Genomic DNA, 18,362 nt, shown 5'->3' with positions numbered 1-18,362 from the left:
AGATCAGATCAGCTGAACAACTGATGTGAAGAGACAGTGTCCAATTCTTTGCCAGCGAGTGCACAAACTAAATATAATGTGTCTTCTTCATAATAACATGTTATTTTTTTAATATGTGTCAACACAGACTTCATAAGATTTTTGTCTATGCGGGTAAATGTGGCCCTGTGGCCTCAGCTCTGAGGTCCAGCCCCTCCCATCTGAAAGAGCTGTGCCTGAGTTCAATCAACCTGGAGATTCCAGCAGATGAAACTTTTGCTAATCTGGGGGATCCAAACTGTAGACTGGAGACACTCAGGTCAGTTAACTGAAACTGAATCTGTTGTTATTTATAAAGTTATTTCAATATATTGAACTATGAATTTATCCCCCTATAGCCCAACTCCAGTACTGTGAGATGGAGGACTGGGATGCACCAGTCCATTTTTTTTCTCATTGCCTTAGCGTCAGGCAATGAGGACTTGGATTTTAGCATAATTTCATTGATTCCCACAAATCCACCACTTACAGTTTTGGAAAATCTTGCATCCAATTACAGGATTGTAGTAATCTTCACCCCCACATTGCACAACAAAGTAACCAGAGTCAGATGTAGCCTGCTATCTTACATTGGACATCTGGAAACATTAGGGGGACAATGTGGATGAGACAGTGACCAGAGGTTAGAGCAGCTGACTAATAACCTGCAGGTTTTTAGATGCTGACATTTTTAGGATGAGTTTTCACACAAAGAATAAAAATTTGGACTAAAGAGATACTAAAAGCTAGACTTGTAGTCAAGACTGCCTAAACCAAGACAATACCAAGACCAGAGGGTATCGAGACCAAGACAAGACCAAGGTCAAGACAGACCAAGTCAAGACCAAGACAAAGTCAAGATGAGAACGAGACAAAAAAGTCTTTAAACTGCAGCCAGATGCTGCTTCGTTTATAGGTGTCAGGCATATTTGTGTTTTTGCGGTGCGCTCGAACAGCCCTCCTCACCGCTGTCTACTGTCTCACTCACTTACTGAGAGGACAGACGCATGCTCCACTTGACTGTACTTGCACCATCATCAAAAATGGTGCAAGTACATGTAGACAATTTAAGATTTTTTTTTTTTAATTAATGCATGAACAAAACACAATCACTAGCAAATCTCTAGCAAACTGGAGCTTGGTTATTTTTAATCAGAGAAGTGTTCTGTTGCCGTATGTGTGTGTGTTTTCTGCATGTTTGCACTTGAAAATAATCTTTAGAGTTTGCAATAGTGTGTAGCTCCATTAGAGATTCACTTGGTTTCTTATAGGAAAAAGATGATGTAATAAAAAAAACCCACTTTGAATAACAATCATGTGAATTACAGATTTGAGGACAGCACTTTGTCAGAGAACAACTGTGCTGCTCTGCTCAGTGCTCTGAAGTCCAACCCCCCCTACCTGAAACGTCTGGATCTAATAGGATGCAACCTGGAGGGCTCAGGAATGAAACAGCTGTATGATTACCTGGAGAGTCCACACTGCAAACTACAGTTTAAAAGGTCAGTTCACTTGACTTAGATTATAAAGGAAAAGTATTTCTTTGGTTTCTGTTTATCGGTGTGTCTGCAGAACAAACAATCACACATACAAAGAGAATAAGGATGTGTGTAGAAGGCTGACTTTGTGATGATCCACAGTAACAAAAGTAAAAGTTACTCCTCATTTTAGAGAAAATCTTTAAATATGCGGTTCATATGGTAACATTGAACTGCATATTTAAAGGTCTTGTGTTTTTATACTTTATAAATTCTTAGTTTCACATGTCCCCAGTATTTACGTTTCGGGCTTCTGTTTAAAACAACACAGATCTTTATTTTTTTTTATTTTTTTTTGTAACCATGTCTGCATACCTCTAGTTAGAAACTCCTTTCAGTATCTGTGGATTCAAACTGGAATGGGCACTACACCCACCTCTTTCTGTGGAAAACAGTCACCAGGAGCAGAGCAGCTCTTTCTGTACACTGTGTATAGCTTTTCAATAGAGAACTAAATTTGACACTGCATGACTTCTAACTGCAAATGCACCACATGTAAATCAATATGTTATAGCCATTATGTACTCAGAACAAAAAATTCTTGAAAATACACGAACTGTGACTTTATCTGTACCAAAGTTAAATATGTCAGGAAATGTTATTTCTCTCACATTCACAATAGTAAGCTGCTCACTTCTTCCTGGACCTCCATCTTCCACAGGTTACAAAAGGAGACACTGATCAGTAAAAGCATTTTAACACAAAAATGAATCTATTAGAAATACAAACCCTGGATGTACTTGTATTCAGTTTTAATGTAGTTTGTTTAGTGTGACTTCTCCTTTGTCTTTTCTCACTTTGTTAACAAAAAGATGTAACAATTCATTTTGTATGCTATCTGTTTTTGGACCCATCTCATCATGTTCCTGCAGAGTGTCTGTGGTTTAGATGCTGCACTGTGGTGAGTATTATTGAGATCTCTTAGTGTATTTACAATTTTTTTCTGAATGCTTAAACCCTAACTGTGATTCTTACAGCACAATTTCTAAAACTATTGATACTTATAGCAAAACCACTCACTGAGTTTGCAAAACTAAAAGGACAAACACTGCTTTGCACTCAGTTTGCCATTTTGTAACACACACTTTGCAAACCTGTAGCTACAATCCACTGCACAGCACTCTTTTTGCAGAACTGTAAACACAACTCACTGCTTTACACTCAATTTCCAAATGATCAATGCACTCCTAGCAAAACTATACACATTTATGGCCATTATTTACACTATTTTGCCAACTGTCTGGCACACTGCCACATGTGAAAACTTTCTTAGATAATTAGTTCACTTTGCAATCAGCCTAAGCACTATAATACAGGTAAGCTGTGTGTGCGGAGTACAATGGAGGGAGCAGAAAGAGTGAGAAGTAGAGGAGGCCGAGGAAGAGGACGTGGAGGTGAAGAAGTAGGATGAAGAGGACGACAAGGACAAGGAGGAGCAAGAGGAAGACGAGGAGGGGGGAGAGGAAGATGAGGAGGGGGGATAGGAAGGGTAAGAAGAGTAAGAAATAGAATTGCTGATGACATCAGAGCTACAATAGTGGACCATGTAATCAACCGTGGAATGACCCTGAGGGTAGCTGGCCAACGGGTCCAGCCTAACTCGAGCCGCTACACTGTAGCAAGCATCATAAGGACATCTTGAAATGAGAATCGGTTAATGCAGTCACTTCGCACAAAGAGTTGTAGCACTGCCATATGCCAATGAGAAACACACCAATACCATTGATGTAAAAATACTGAAATTGTTACTTTACAGAATTGCTAGATGACCAGATGCTGGGACAGAGGAAGCATGTTCACTGCAGACCAAGTAACCCATATAGTCATTATGGCGATTGCAAATAATCCTATACTTGGAAATAAACACTTGTGTTTGTTTTGATGTTTTGAATAAACACCAGGGGCCCGTTCTTCGTACCTCGCTTACTACATCCAAGACCAAATCATCGCGCTAACCGTGAGCTCGCTAATCCGGTTCTCCGAACACACCTGCTGTTGACGATTAGTACAGCTGGATGAAGTAATGTGAGATCACTGGGTGTCATAAAAGGGGCTACGCATCGATAGTAGAAACATTGATCGGCAACCCTCTGATTGGTCGGCGAAAATGTCGAAGGAGCGCGCTCGGTATTTTTCGGCAGCAGAGCAAGAACTCTTGATTGAGGGATTTCAGGAGTTTCAGAGTTTAATTAAAACGCAAGGGAACACTGCAAAGGCTGCAAAAGCAAGGAGAGAGGGCTGGCAGAAAGTTGTTGACAAATTAAACTCGTAAGTAATTTAATAATAACAATAATAATGGAGTGGATTGATATAGCGCTTTTCAAGGCACCCAAAGCGCTTTACAATGCCACTATTCAGTCACTCTCACATTCACACACTGGTGGAAGCAGCTACAGTTGTAGCCACAGCTGCCCTGGAGCAGACTGACAGAAGCCAGGCTGCCATATTGCGCCATCGGCCCCTCTGGCCAACACCAGTAGGCGGTAGGGTAGATTTATTATATTACACTATATTATCCAATAATATATTACATTATATTATATTATGTTATATTATATCCACTTTCACATTAGAGCCACAACAGGACCCACTAGAACATGGGAACAAGTAAAAGTGGAATATAAGAATATTCTACAGAATGGTAATATTTATCACTTATATTGCTTTTCGTCTCTTGGAAAGAGACCCTGGAATAATCTGTTTATTTGTTCATAACAGCAACCAAGAAAAGGGCAGAGCAAAAAAAGACAGGTGGTGGTCCTGCACCCCCACGTCAACAAGTTGGTTAAGTGAATAATACCCTCACGGGAATATCGATATCTCTCTATGAGCACACTGTCGCGCTGAGCTAAAGGATCCTGTCTGTCCCGCAATATACGCTGAATTCTGGAAACTCTCCTTATCAATCTTGCACCTTCCGCAATGGGTGGCTCGCGTATACAGACAGGACATGGCTGCGACAGACTTCCCAAATCCACCTTCGCTTTTATAGCTGTGGTCTCCCATCTTGATTACACGAAGTAATTTGCAATTACTACTCTGAAATATGAATTACATCTGTAATAATCACATACATGTAATAGAATGTTAATAGTACATTTCCCTTTTTTAGGAAATGACCTGTATGTATCTGTATGACATCAATAAAAGGATCAAGTGCTGCATTATCTTTAGTTACATTGATGTTATTTATTTATGGTGAAACAGTGGTAAAATATCGCTGTTGCTTTCGTATGAATGAAGCGGACATACCTGCGTGGCCGTGATCTAATCCTGTTTACATAAAGTGAACCTGCTCCCGAGCAGGTTTACGCTTACGGCTCTGTTGCTATGACAGCAAGTCCCGGATGAGCTTCGGGGAACCGAACGATCCAAGATCACGCGAAATCGTCAACAATCAAATCCAGCTAACTTACTTAGCGAGGTACGAAGAACGGGCCCCAGTACTTGAAGTTTGGATCCCTCTATGCTTATGGATCTATGACAGAAGTATGAGCTCAAACTGACATAGCCTACCTTGTGCACAGAGAAAGCAAAAGCCAGATGTGTTTTGTATTCATACCATCAGTGTGCAGTTGCCGCATTGTGTGCTTAGTAGATGATGGCTTGTGTGTACTGTTTGATACGGAAACACCATTTTTACGAAGGTGTGAAGAGTTAATCTAGCTGTGTTTGCTTTTGCAAGAGAACTACAATGTTTTGATGATTGGGTGACAGGTTTTCTTATTTGTGTGAAGAGTTTTGCAAAATTAGCCAATAGTTACAAAAAATGTGCTTAAGCAATCAGAAAAAACTGTAATTTATACATTTTAGTGTCAATTTCAAGATTACTAAAGAGAATTTTAAGATTAATGTCATGTAATTGACTATGAGCAGGGAAGATAGCAGGGGTGATTCTAGGATCAGAGCTTTGGGGTGCTGAGCACCCAGAGAGCTGCCCAGCCAGGCAAGATAAACTTTACTCGTCACAATGAGACTTCTTCCTCGTCTCTGTCAGTCCCTGCATCCTTAAATGTCTCCAGTTGTCCCAAGGTCCCTCTGACTAAATTACACCTTTCTTGGCTGCTACTTCAAAGCACATTGTGCTCTGTCAGTCCTGTGTGCTGCACAACAACATTGAATTTTTAGTATTTACTGCTGTTTACACTTAGCTAGATTAATGCGATGGTGTTGTGTTTAGTATGTTGCTCTGTTTCTTTTTGCTTGTTTTCTCTTCTTTTTCTCTCAACAGGTGATCCAGGAGATTTTTTTTTCTCTTCTTTCTCTTTTTAAGTGCCCTTTCTCACTGTCCCTCTTCCCTTCTGTTTTTCTTTTCTTTCATCTTTCTTAGTATGTTGCTTTGTTTTTTTGTTTTTTTTGTTGTTTTTTTTTGCTTGTTTTCTATTCTTCTCCTCTCAACAGGTGATCCAGGAGATTTTTTTTACCCCCCCTTTCTCACTGTCCCTCTCCCCTTCTGTTTTTCCTTTCCTTCCTCTTTCTTTCTCCCTTTCCTATCCCTCACTCATGTCTGTCCCGTCTGTAACATCTGAAAATAAGATATAATAAATAATAAAAACAAAGGTCGATCAAATGGATCAATACGGCAATGCCACGATGATCCATTTGGCAAAGTAAATCCATTGGGTATCTTTGTTGGTCTTCAGACAACAATTCTGACGGCTAAAGAACCAAATGGGACAGGCAAAAAAAAAAAATTGGGGGAGAAGTAGGACACATTTGTCGACACATTTGAAGGACTCTTTGAATTCAAACAGCCTTTGTCGTAAAACCGCTTTGACTTTTGCCTCCAAATACGGAGGATCGGAGCATCCTTCCCCTGAATTACGACGCAGCTACAAATAAGAAAACTGAGAACACAGCTGACACGAATAACGAGACAGGGGAAGAGCAAACACAACATGACGCACACTGACAGGAGACTATCAAAGTAAAAAAGGAAGTACACAGAGACGTGGATTGGAGGGGGAGAGAGGACATGACAAGCTGGGGAACGTAGATAAACATGACGGAATAAAACACAAGGAGGGGAAACAAGGCACATGAACACACCACTATACAAACCCAGACACACAGAGGGCAAAGACACAAAGGGAAATCTAATAAACAATACCAAACAGAATAATCTAGAAACCATAGAATAACAGTAACAAGTGGACTTAAACATAATACAGAATGACAAAAAATCCACGAAAATCCAAAAAACTGGGTCAAAGGACCCAAGACCATGCCAGTTAAATCATTGTAATTATAAATAGTATCCCAAGATCTAATATATAATTAAAACCTTGCATTGATGTGCATGTCTGTGGATGTTTTTCTACTCAAATGTTTTGAAGACCTGCTTGCTTTGAATGATCTATGCAGAAACTCAGTATTTGATGGATTTACCTCAAAAGGTTTCATTCTTTTCATTAAATTCATTTTAATTTAATTGCTGACCTTTTGATAAAATGCTGTTACTAATTAAAATTACTCCTGTTCATAAAAAACAAAAAGAAAAAAAAGAATTATATGTAAAAATTTCATATTTAAATTCATATATACCCAAGTTTCTCATGTTTGATGTTTTTAAATGTGTACTAGTTGTCTCACACAAACATACATAGAATCACTTAGTTTTTAATGATTCAGCAAAACGTACGATGTTTGTTTATTTTCAAAGTTAAAATGGAAATGTGCTGTTCCTCTCTGTTTTAAAAAATGAAATGATTGGTTCCCTAAAAATGATTTGACGCATATGCAACAATCTTTTTCAGTCTTAAACAGATCAAGACATGCAGTGATGCCTACAGACTAATCCTGAAAGGAATCAGTGGTCAAAGCATGGCTCTACTCAGACTTCCTGAATCTGTTCCAGAACATATAAAGACACAAAGACAGTGTGGCCTTAACTCTAATGTCAATGCTTTGGTTTATAGATAAGGTCTTTGGAAACTAATGAACTTCTCTTCAGTGGATGGAGTACAGGACTGAGGTAAAACACCTCGTCATATCCACTTCAGACACTCCTATATGCCTTTACTTCCTGGATGACTCCTATGAACCAGTGAGTGTGTCAGTATGGAAGTGTTGACTTTTCTACAGTGTGAAACATTCAGCTCACCCAGCTAAAGGACACTTTGTATTCAGTTTTGATTTGTTACTGAGCAGAATCTTGCGAAACAGGTTTCATTGCACTGATTCCACACCCAACGACCCACTGAGGAGACTACAGTTAGAATGTACATTGAAAACAGACAGATGTTGTCATTTATCTTACGAGAGTAAGTAAACTTTGGAATAAGTTCTGCTACATTATTTGGAATAATGAGCTCTTATTTTAAACCTACAGATACTTTCCTAAGTTAAAGAATACGTTTGAGGTACAATAGCTGCCATCTAGATAGTCCTGGAACTAAAAGCAGACTTTTCTTGTGCAGGTCCTTGTTGTTGTTGTTTTACTGTGAGATGTTTTAATAATTTCCCTACTGTAATGTTACTGTTGAATGTTATCTTGATTGTGGTGTTTCATTAGCGATCCAATAGTGTGTTTTTCAGTGCTATGTCATATTACAGCTCAGAGAATGGTGTGTCACATATACTGTGTTGAATGTGAATCCAGTTTTGTAATTTTGCAATATTTGGAAAATACAGATATTTGTTAAAGAAGTACAGTCCGTACTTAGAACGTAGATAAACATGACGTTGTTACTAAAAGATTCTCATTGTTCGTAGTAAACAGTTCCAGTTATTTATTGGAAACATTACATGTCAATTAATTTTGTCACACATGTTGTTGAGATATTTCAAACACAGAAAATGCTTTGTATGTCTTTTTTGTTGTTGTTTTTTTAACAGAAAATTATTTGGATGATTTCATTTTTATACATCTATATTTCAGCTGAAGCAGCCACTGTGGCCAAATGTGAAAGTAGTGGGATAACACTAAATGTTGTCACATTGATTTATTTTCAACAATATAGTAAATCCGTCAAGTGATTCAGTACAGTGAATATTGGGCCATTTGTCTGCAGACAAATGTGCAGAATTGTCTGCATCAATTAATAAGTTAGCAAGGTGTATGGGGCTGAAAGTCAGTTTTCAGTGCCATGATGGTGGCTCATAATAGCAATAATAATTCATTAATGGCCACCAGATTGCCTAGCAACAGGATTGTTCACACACATTTTGAGCTAGCTTGATATAACATGAGACGTGATTGATTAATAAATAAATATATAACAGTTTTAGGTAATCAGATGGGAAGCAGCTGTTTTATTTTGTGAAGAGTCCAGACTGCATGGTGGAGGCTCTGAGGTCAATATCAGAATAGTGTTGGAGTGACTCCACGCAATTAAAAAAAATACAATAAAATCCCATTTTTCCTAGTCTCCTCAGTGATAATGTGCGAGGAGAACTGTGACAGAGAGAAAAATTCAGTCAAACAGATCAGTCAGAAGCTTGTTGTGATTGTATGTTTAAGTTTATATGAACATGGCTGCTGTTGTTGTCTTCATACATACAGGAATTAAAGTTGGATTGCAGCTGACAGTCTACCAAGATGTAGGGATGGGTATTGAAAACCGGTTCTTGTTGACAACCGGTTCCCATTGTTTCAATTCCTTGGAATTCTTTGCCATTTTTGCAAACGATTCACTTATCGACTCCAGTCGCCCCAAATGACGTCACCACGTTGCAGAGCGTCATTTACCTGGCAGGAAACACGGCTCAAACGCTCAAAAGTTTGGTTATACTTTACGAGAATGGATGGCAACAGGGCAACTTGCAATGCTTGCAAAGTAGATATTTCATTTAAGGGAGGAAACACTACGAATATGCAAAAGCATTTGCTCACAAAACACACGATGACCTGAAATGAATGTCGTGTTTTTAATTCCGCTCCGGACTCGTGAATCTCAACACAGCAGCAGCGTGTCTCAGAAGTCTACATAAACTATTCATTTGACCTCTTGGCTTGGTTATGGTCTGTCAACTATACGATATTATCAAATCATAATAACTTATATAAAATCATCACCAATCAAATAAATTGTCCACAGGTGGATTCTAATCAAGCTGGGAAAGATTTGACGAACAATCACGAGATGCACCAAAACAGGATTCACGTGAGCTCAATTTTTAGTGCTGATGCAAAGGTTGTACATACTCGCCTGTGAACAAATAAATTCATCCATTTTGGAATAAAGCTGTAACATAACAAGTTGTGGAACAAGTGAAGTGCTTTCAAATGTCAGGATGCTCTGTGTGTTTTTGTTTATTGCCTTACTGCTTATAAAACGTTTAAAATGAATTTCTATATATGTTTGAACAAAATACATTTGTCAGCAAAAGTCAATCTGTAGAGGAACAAATATTTATATGATGTGAGAATAACAAGACAAATACATGTACAGCAAACATATTAAATATCCGTTTATTATCTCCTCAACCTGCATTTTATGGTTATCTCTGTGTTGCAGCTCCACTCTGTGAAATAATGATGAACTTCAGTTAAAGTCTACTTTAAATCTCAGAGGTTGATGCTGGATTGCAACAGACAGTTAAATAATCAATAAAATGTAATCATGTTTTTCTTTCCTTCCCTTTTCACTGTCCATGTTGAACAACACCACTTCACAAATTCAACATAACATCATCAAAGGTGCATAGTGTTCTACTAGTGTTCTACTAGTGTTCTACTAAATATATATATATATATATATATATATATATATATATATATAGCTGATCTACAATACGGCAGCAGTGATCAGTGACATGCTTGGCTACAAGTTGAACAGCCACAAGGGGCAGTACCCTCCATGGAGAAGGAGGCTAGAGGGCAAGATCAAAGTAGCACGGAGGGAGGTTAGCCAACTAACGGAGTTGCAGAAAGGTGCGACAAATAAGGTGCCTAAGAAATACAGCAAGCTGTCCATACCTGAGGCCTTGGAAACTGCCAAGCAAAGACTCACAGCCTTGGCCAGCCGCTTGAGGAGGTACACCAGAGAGATAGAAGGCAGGAGAATAAACCAGCTGTTCTCCACAGAACCAGCAAAGGTGTACTCTCAGTGGCAAGGGAACAATAAGAGAACAGCACCACCAAGGCTGGAGACGCAGCAATACTGGAAGAGCATATGGGAGAAGGACGCAACCCATAACGGCAATGCTCAGTGGCTAGAGGATCTGAGGGCAGACCACAGCGACCTCCCTGAACAGGGTCCAGTAACCATCACAGTGGCAGATATCCAAGAAAGGGTCTCCAGTATGAAGAGTTGGACAGCACCAGGGCCCGACATGGTTCACGCCTACTGGCTGAAGAAGCTGACTGCACTCCACGAGCGTCTGGCAGCACAAATGAACCAGCTGCTAGTTAACGAGAGACACCCGGAATGGCTAACCGAAGGCCGGACGGTCCTGATCCCCAAGGACCCCAAGAAGGGACCGGTCCCCTCCAACTACCGACCAATAACCTGCCTCAGTACTACATGGAAGCTCCTGTCAGGCATCATATCGGCTAAGATGAACAGGCACATGGGTCAATACATGAGCGGGACACAGAAAGGAATTGGCAAGAATACCAGAGGCGCAAAACACCAGCTACTGGTAGACAGAACAATCAGCCGAGACTGCAAGACCAGACTGACCAACCTGTGCACTGCCTGGATTGATTACAAGAAGGCCTATGACTCAATGCCCCACAGCTGGATACTGGAATGCCTAGAATTGTACAAGATCAATGGGACCCTAAGAGCCTTCATCAGGAACTCAATGGGGATGTGGCGTACAACACTACAGACCAACTCCAAGCCCATAGCACAAGTCACCATCAAGTGCGGGATCTACCAAGGAGATGCTCTGTCCCCACTGCTGTTCTGCATAGGCCTGAACCCCCTCAGTGAGATCATTAACAAGACTGGCTACGGATACCGACTACGGAACGGAGCAGTTGTCAGCCACCTCCTGTACATGGATGACATCAAGCTGTATGCCAAGAGTGAACGAGACATCGATTCACTGATCCACACTACCAGGCTATACAGCAATGACATTGGAATGTCGTTCGGACTGGAGAAGTGTAGTCGGATGGTAACAAAGAGAGGGAAGGTAGTCAGAACTGAGGGGATTGAACTACCAGAAGGCAACATTGCAGACATAGAGGACAGTTACAAGTACCTGGGGATCCCGCAGGCAAATGGGAACCATGAAGAGGCCGCTAGAAAGGCTGCAACCACCAAGTACCTGCAGAGGGTCAGGCAAGTCCTGAGGAGTCAGCTGAATGGTAAGAACAAGATCCGGGCCATCAACACATACGCCCTGCCCGTGATCAGGTACCCTGCTGGGGTAATAGGCTGGCCAAAGGAGGAGATAGAAGCCACTGACATAAAGACAAGAAAGCTCCTGACCATGCATGGAGGGTTTCACCCCAAGTCCAGCACCCTGAGGCTGTACGCTAAGCGGAAGGAAGGGGGCCGGGGACTGGTGAGTGTCAGCACCACAGTCCAGGATGAGACAAGGAACATCCAAGAATACATTGGGAAGATGGCCCCAACTGACCGAGTGCTCAGTGAATACCTCAGGCAGCAGAAACCCAAGAAAGAGGAGGGAGACGAGGAACCATCATGGAAGGACAGGCCCCTGCACGGTATGTACCACCGGCAGATAGAGGAGGTGGCTGATATCCAGAAATCCTACCAGTGGCTGGACAAAGCTGGACTGAAAGACAGCACAGAGGCACTAATCATGGCAGCACAAGAACAAGCTCTGAGTACAAGATCCATAGAGGCTGGGGTCTATCACACCAGGCAAGACCCCAGGTGCAGGCTGTGTAAAGATGCCCCAGAGACAATCCAGCACATAACAGCAGGGTGCAAGATGCTAGCAGGCAAGGCATACATGGAACGCCATAACCAAGTGGCCGGCATAGTGTACAGGAACATCTGTGCCGAGTATAACCTAGAAGTCCCGAGGTCAAAATGGGAGGTGCCCCCAAGGGTGGTGGAGAATGACCGAGCTAAGATCCTGTGGGACTTCCAGATACAGACGGACAAAATGGTGGTGGCTAACCAACCGGACATAGTGGTGGTAGACAAACAGAAGAAGACGGCCGTAGTGATCGATGTAGCGGTTCTGAATGACAGCAATATCAGGAAGAAGGAACACGAGAAGCTGGAGAAATACCAAGGGCTCAGAGAAGAGCTCGAGAGGATGTGGAGGGTGAAGGTAACGGTGGTCCCCGTGGTAATCGGAGCACTAGGTGCGGTGACTCCCAAGCTAGGCGAGTGGCTCCAGCAGATCCCGGGAATAACATCGGAGATCTCTGTCCAGAAGAGCGCAGTCCTGGGAACAGCTAAGATACTGCGCAGGACCCTCAAGCTCCCAGGCCTCTGGTAGAGGACCCGAGCTTGAAGGATAAACCGCCCGCAGGGGCGTGCTGGGTGTTTTTTTTAATATATATATATATATATATATATATATATATATAATATCTAAAAAAATTTATTACAGGCTATTCTGAGATCACACTTTTACAGGTACCTTAGTCATAAAGTCATGTATCAATCTGCATTTTTAAAAGCACATAAAGCATCCATGAAATTATGGAACGCCAGGACTGCCATAATGAAATAATTAAATACACCTATAAATAATTAATTAAATGTGGCAATAATTAATTAAAATTGGACTTAATTAATAAATTAAATAGTTATGACCCATGTAATTAATTAATTATTGACACATTTAATTAATTATTTATGTATTTCACATTTTAATGTGAGCAGCAGATTAGAATAACAGTTATACATTTAATAAATCCCCAAATGAATCCAAGAAACGAGCAAACCTGTTCCGACAATTTGAGTTTGTATTCCCTCAGCTGCAGACTCGCTGCTGTTTCAATGTTTGAAAAGGAAGATTAGATATAAAAAATGTCAAACATAGATTCAGTCTGCCTTCACATTTGATATGAGGCCAGCACCTATAGTGGCTGTGTCCTGTTTTAAGATCATACATGTAAAATTGTTGTCTGACCTCCGTCGATCCAGCCGCTCAGAGTCCGTGGTTACCATGGTTACTGCATAAGCAGCTATAATGTTAACAGCTGGCACTGAGGAAACCTCCCGGCAGCATGGGTGTTTATGTTTTTCATTACAAAAGAACTGTCTGAATGGTTAACTGAAGTTAACTTGGATAAATTATAGTTAAGGAGTATCACAGATAACGCATACGTGAGCTGTGTGACTGTTCACCACTACACTGAAATCAGCAGGCTATTACTGAAATACACGACACGTGCTATATGATAAAGTATGATATAAATAGGGAGGTCCTATTAACATGTTTAGTTTTAAAGGACACCTTCCTGCCTTTAGTCTCATTCATGAGCAGTATTAGTTTTCTTCTAACATCCAGAAGTCTGCACGATGTGTTTCATAGTTTGTAACAAGCCTTTGACAGGTAAACATAACATGACCGAAAAAGCAAAAAAAAAAAAAAAAAAAGAAACAAACAAAAAAAAAGAGACAGAAAAAAATCACATTCTAACAGACAGTCCTTAATAATGAATAATAATAATGGATTGGATTTATATAGCGCTTTTCAAGGCACCTAAAGCGCTTTACAATGCCACTATTCATTCACACACTGGTGGAGGCAAGCTATGGTTGTAGCCACAGCTGCCCTGGGGCAGACTGACAGAAGCGAGGCTGCCACTTTTGCAAACATGTTCTATGTTGACAACCTGACCAGACATACGGCGCGACATTTGCGGCTAAAACACTGTTAAAAGTGTAGTTGGTGACAGCAAAACGGGGTATTTTAAAACTACACCACCACCATTGCTTCCTGTAATTTGATCTGCATTCTGGGATACCTGTATGGGCTCAAAATGTGGTCATAAATATTTTGTACTTGTAAAAAAGATTTGTATGTGTAAAAAAGATTTGTATGTGTAAAAAAGATTTGTATGTGTAAAAAAGATTTGTGTGTGCGTAAAAAAGATTTGTATGTGTAAAAAGAATTTGTGTGTGCGTAAAAAAGATTTGTGTGTGGACTTAGAAAAAAAAAAAACCAAGTTACAAGTACGGATTTTGACCCTATTTTTCTTCCTTTCATCTGATTGGTCAATGTCATGTCAATCACAAATGTAACAATCCAATCAGAGAACAGATGGGTTTGGCTGTCGGAGGGGCGCTTTTTTGAACTGCAGGTCCTTGAAGGGCGATACAGTTTGAAGCTGGAGGATCGCTATATAAATATCCGATAGCAGCTAGGTCCCCTAACTTTCAGTAGCTGTTGAAAGGAAAAAGTTGTGGTATATCAGTGGTTAGAAATACCATTATTACTTTAGGATTAGTTTAACACAAAGTCAGGGCTGACCCAGGACCATTGCTGTGAGTCACAGTGCGCAGCATAAAAGTCCTTTCACATCGGATGCAGGATACGCTGCTAATGCTAACTGCTAACTAAAAGCAAAGGATCCAGAATTTGTTACGCTGGCTGCTGAGCTCTGTGGGTTTTTGCAGCAGCTCTACCTGTACTAGATGCACCTGCTCCTTGTCGTTTCTATCTCTGACTTTATGTCCTCTACAAGAGGTTTTTTTGCTGGTTCTTCAAATGTTCAATAAAAACATGTATGCTAATTCATGACGAAGAAAGCTTTGTAATTAAGACTGTCATTTCCAAAACACTGCCCGCCCCCACCCCGCGGTCCGCAGCGCTGTTGAAAAGGCTGTGGAAGTCCCTGTATTAAACATGTAGACCTGTGACACAAAAATCACTCGGACGACCACAGACTGTTTTCCTTCGTGGTGATGAAGGAAAACGCTGGGTTGGCATGTAAAACGGCATTTATTCCCTTCAAAGACCTGCAGTTCAAAAAAAGCGCCCCTCGACAGCCAAACCCATCTGTTCTCTGATTGGATTGTTACATTTGTGATTGACATGACATTGACCAATCAGATGAAAGGAAGAAAAATAGGGTCAAAATCCGTAAATGTAACTTGCAGGGGTTTTTTTTCTAAGTCCACACACAAATCTTTTTTATGCACACACAAATCTTTTTTACACATACAAATCTTTTTTACGCACACACAAATCTTTTTTACACATACAAATCTTTTTTACGCACACACAAATTCTTTTTACACATACAAATCTTTTTTACGCACACACAAATCTTTTTTACACATACAAATCTTTTTTACGCACACACAAATTCTTTTTACACATACAAATCTTTTTTATGCACACACAAATCTTTTTTACATATACAAATCTTTTTTACACATACAAATCTTTTTTACAAGTACAAAATATTTCTGACCACATTTTGAGCCCATATACCTGGCTGCCCCAAGTCCACACAAGCAATCGATTATCTAGGATCGACCTGTTTTGACTTACTTTGCACGGCAACCAATCAAATGTTACAGAAGCTGCGTGGGCAGTGTTAACCCCGCCCCCTGAGTTTGATGGGTGAGGCTGACAGATAAAATTAATTCAAGATGAGAGCCAGGCGCCAGGACTGCCAAAATGAAATAAATAAATGAAATAAATATGAAATAAATAAGTTTCGTCTGCTGGGGGTTTGGGAGAACCCAGCCAGCGTCCTGCCTCGTCGGCTGGAGGGTCCAAGGAGCCCACCCAGCACATCCTCACATCAGCTGACGGTCCGGGGAAGTCTGTTGTCACCTGCTGACTCATTCCTTGCGACTTCTACATCATCGCCTGCAGCATTCACATCATTTTTCAGCACCCCCAAAAATGGGCTAAAATCGCCCCTGGTTTCCACTCCACGGCCGTATCGAGGTGCTAAGGCTTCAGCCATGTAAAACAATTAAGCAAGTTAGAAATTGTTTATCTAACTTAAAGCCATCAATCATCACCTATTCGACTGGAGTTACTTTGGTAACATATTACTTTTCTCATCTGAGAATATTAACCGCATCCTAAAGGGAATATTCAGTAATTTGGAATACCACTATATTCCAAAGCTAAAAGATTTAAAACAGCCTTTAAACCTTCACTCAGTCTATTTTCAGGATTAAAGCTCTTTCTTCTACATTCATGTTAGCATTTTCTCAACAGAAACTACAACATCTGTCAAGTGTTCAGTGCCCCAATGTTGAAAATAAATACACACAATCACAGTGGCACGTTATGACCTTTTTAAAAAAAAACAACACAGTTCCTGTTTTTTGCTCTTACGATGCCATGGAAACCAGAAACTGGACTACAATAAACAGTCGCATCTGCAAATGGTTACTGAAATAGTGGTGCTAAATGGTTAGCTTGCAGAGGTAGATTCTTCAGTAATTTCTCAGTGTACCAACCTGAAAACACACGTATCAAGATTATTTATCCAGCAGCACCTGGGAGCGGACAGTTGTGAGACCACAGATCTTCTGTATTGAACTTTGGCATAAGCTTTATTTCAATATTATTGAAAGTAGCTGTATGTAATGATACATCTGTGGGATGGTTATGAATACATTTTAGCTAATGATCAGAATTTTCTTTGTAAAGATTTCACCAAAGATTGCTTGGCTCAACAACTCTTTATCCACTTGGTTATAGAGCTGTAAGAAAAAGAAAATGGGATTGTTTTTATTATGTTCCTGTCCCACTTCTCATTCTCCTTCACCCTGCTTCTCTCAGTATTCATGCTCCCATTTCCTTATATTCATTCCCAGTTCAGGTTGAACCTAATTCCTTTTTGTAATGTTTGGTGTTTCACCCTTGTTTGTGGATTATTGAGCTTCATGTGCTCAATAAAAGAGCTCACTTTTTCTTTAAATCTCCTCCTACCTCTGCATCTTTCTCTTGTATTCTCACATACCACACACTGTCACACCACATGGACACTGTATGTCATTTTTTGCACCCCTGTGCATGTAAGTGTTTGCTCGCTGTCATTTGAAAACATGAATCTGTCATTCATAAAGCTTTGAAACTATCTCTACTAGTGCAGTGTCTGTCAATTCCACGACACTACTTCCTTCTGATGGTGCCTATTTGCACTTACACTTTAGTCATAAAACTCACTGATCTTGGATGTGCACAGAATCAGCTTTTCCATGTTTGCATTATTTTGTTCATTGTGTGGCTAAATTTAGCGTTGCTGTGTGTCTACTGGTTACACAAAGGTACGTCACAGAATGCACAGACTGGGCAAGTACTCTTTACTGGCATGCTTTTGCTTTGCTTTCATTGACACGGTGGGGACTTGTTAAGCACATGGAATATTCTGGAATATTCATGTGCCTTAATACTGCTGGAGTTTCCTTCCTACCTTCCTTTGCTCAAATAAGTTTGTCTTGATGTTATTTTTGAGGGTTTTTTTGTTATTTTTTTTCCTTTATTATTGTATGGTCTTTACCTTACCATATAAGTTGCCTTGAGATGAATGTTGTTATTAGATGCTAGAAGGGAATTGAATTAAATATTAATTGACAGTGTGTAGGAGTCTAGTCATTTACATTCATATTTGTTGTTTTCAAGCAAAGATATCTCTCTTGCACACTGGGAATGTAGTCATACAAGTTCCTGTGGAGAGGGGAGGAGCTGCTCTGCTGAGGTGAGGAGAAAACAAAGTACTGTAATTTCAGTTTCTACAGTCATAGAAGCAGACGAGTGAAAAAAGAGGTGAGTGTTATTGAGCATTTATGGGTTGTCGGAAAAATAGCAAAACTATTTCTTACTGGAAGATATTACATTAATGTTTCTCAAGGTGGAACAAAAATTCTGGAAATTGTTGTGGTCTATTTCTGCACTCGAGTTTGTTGCACCATGGAACGAAAAAGAACGAAACATGATGGATGAAAC

At 40.3% G+C, this 18,362-nt stretch overlaps 1 protein-coding gene across 1 annotated transcript in view; it reads left to right on the top strand.

Annotated features, from left to right (window-relative positions):
* The window catches only part of LOC112433530 (NACHT, LRR and PYD domains-containing protein 12-like), a 37,339-nt gene extending 27,315 nt beyond the window's left edge, over positions 1-10,024 (top strand). Inside the window, exons 14-17 of the mRNA XM_076880956.1 lie at positions 128-298; positions 1,347-1,520; positions 2,429-2,457; positions 7,313-10,024. Coding sequence (XP_076737071.1) covers positions 128-298; positions 1,347-1,520; positions 2,429-2,444 — 361 coding nt within the window. The 3' untranslated portion in view covers positions 2,445-2,457; positions 7,313-10,024. The remainder of the gene's footprint in view (positions 1-127; positions 299-1,346; positions 1,521-2,428; positions 2,458-7,312) is intronic.
* Positions 10,025-18,362: the final 8,338 nt, after the last annotated feature.

The sequence above is a fragment of the Maylandia zebra genome, unplaced genomic scaffold (genome assembly GCF_041146795.1).
Source record: "Maylandia zebra isolate NMK-2024a unplaced genomic scaffold, Mzebra_GT3a scaffold02, whole genome shotgun sequence".
In the NCBI taxonomy this organism is placed as follows: domain Eukaryota; kingdom Metazoa; phylum Chordata; class Actinopteri; order Cichliformes; family Cichlidae; genus Maylandia; species Maylandia zebra.
The sequence above is the reverse complement of the archived record's forward strand: the minus strand, read 5'-3'. Positions and strand labels throughout refer to the sequence as shown.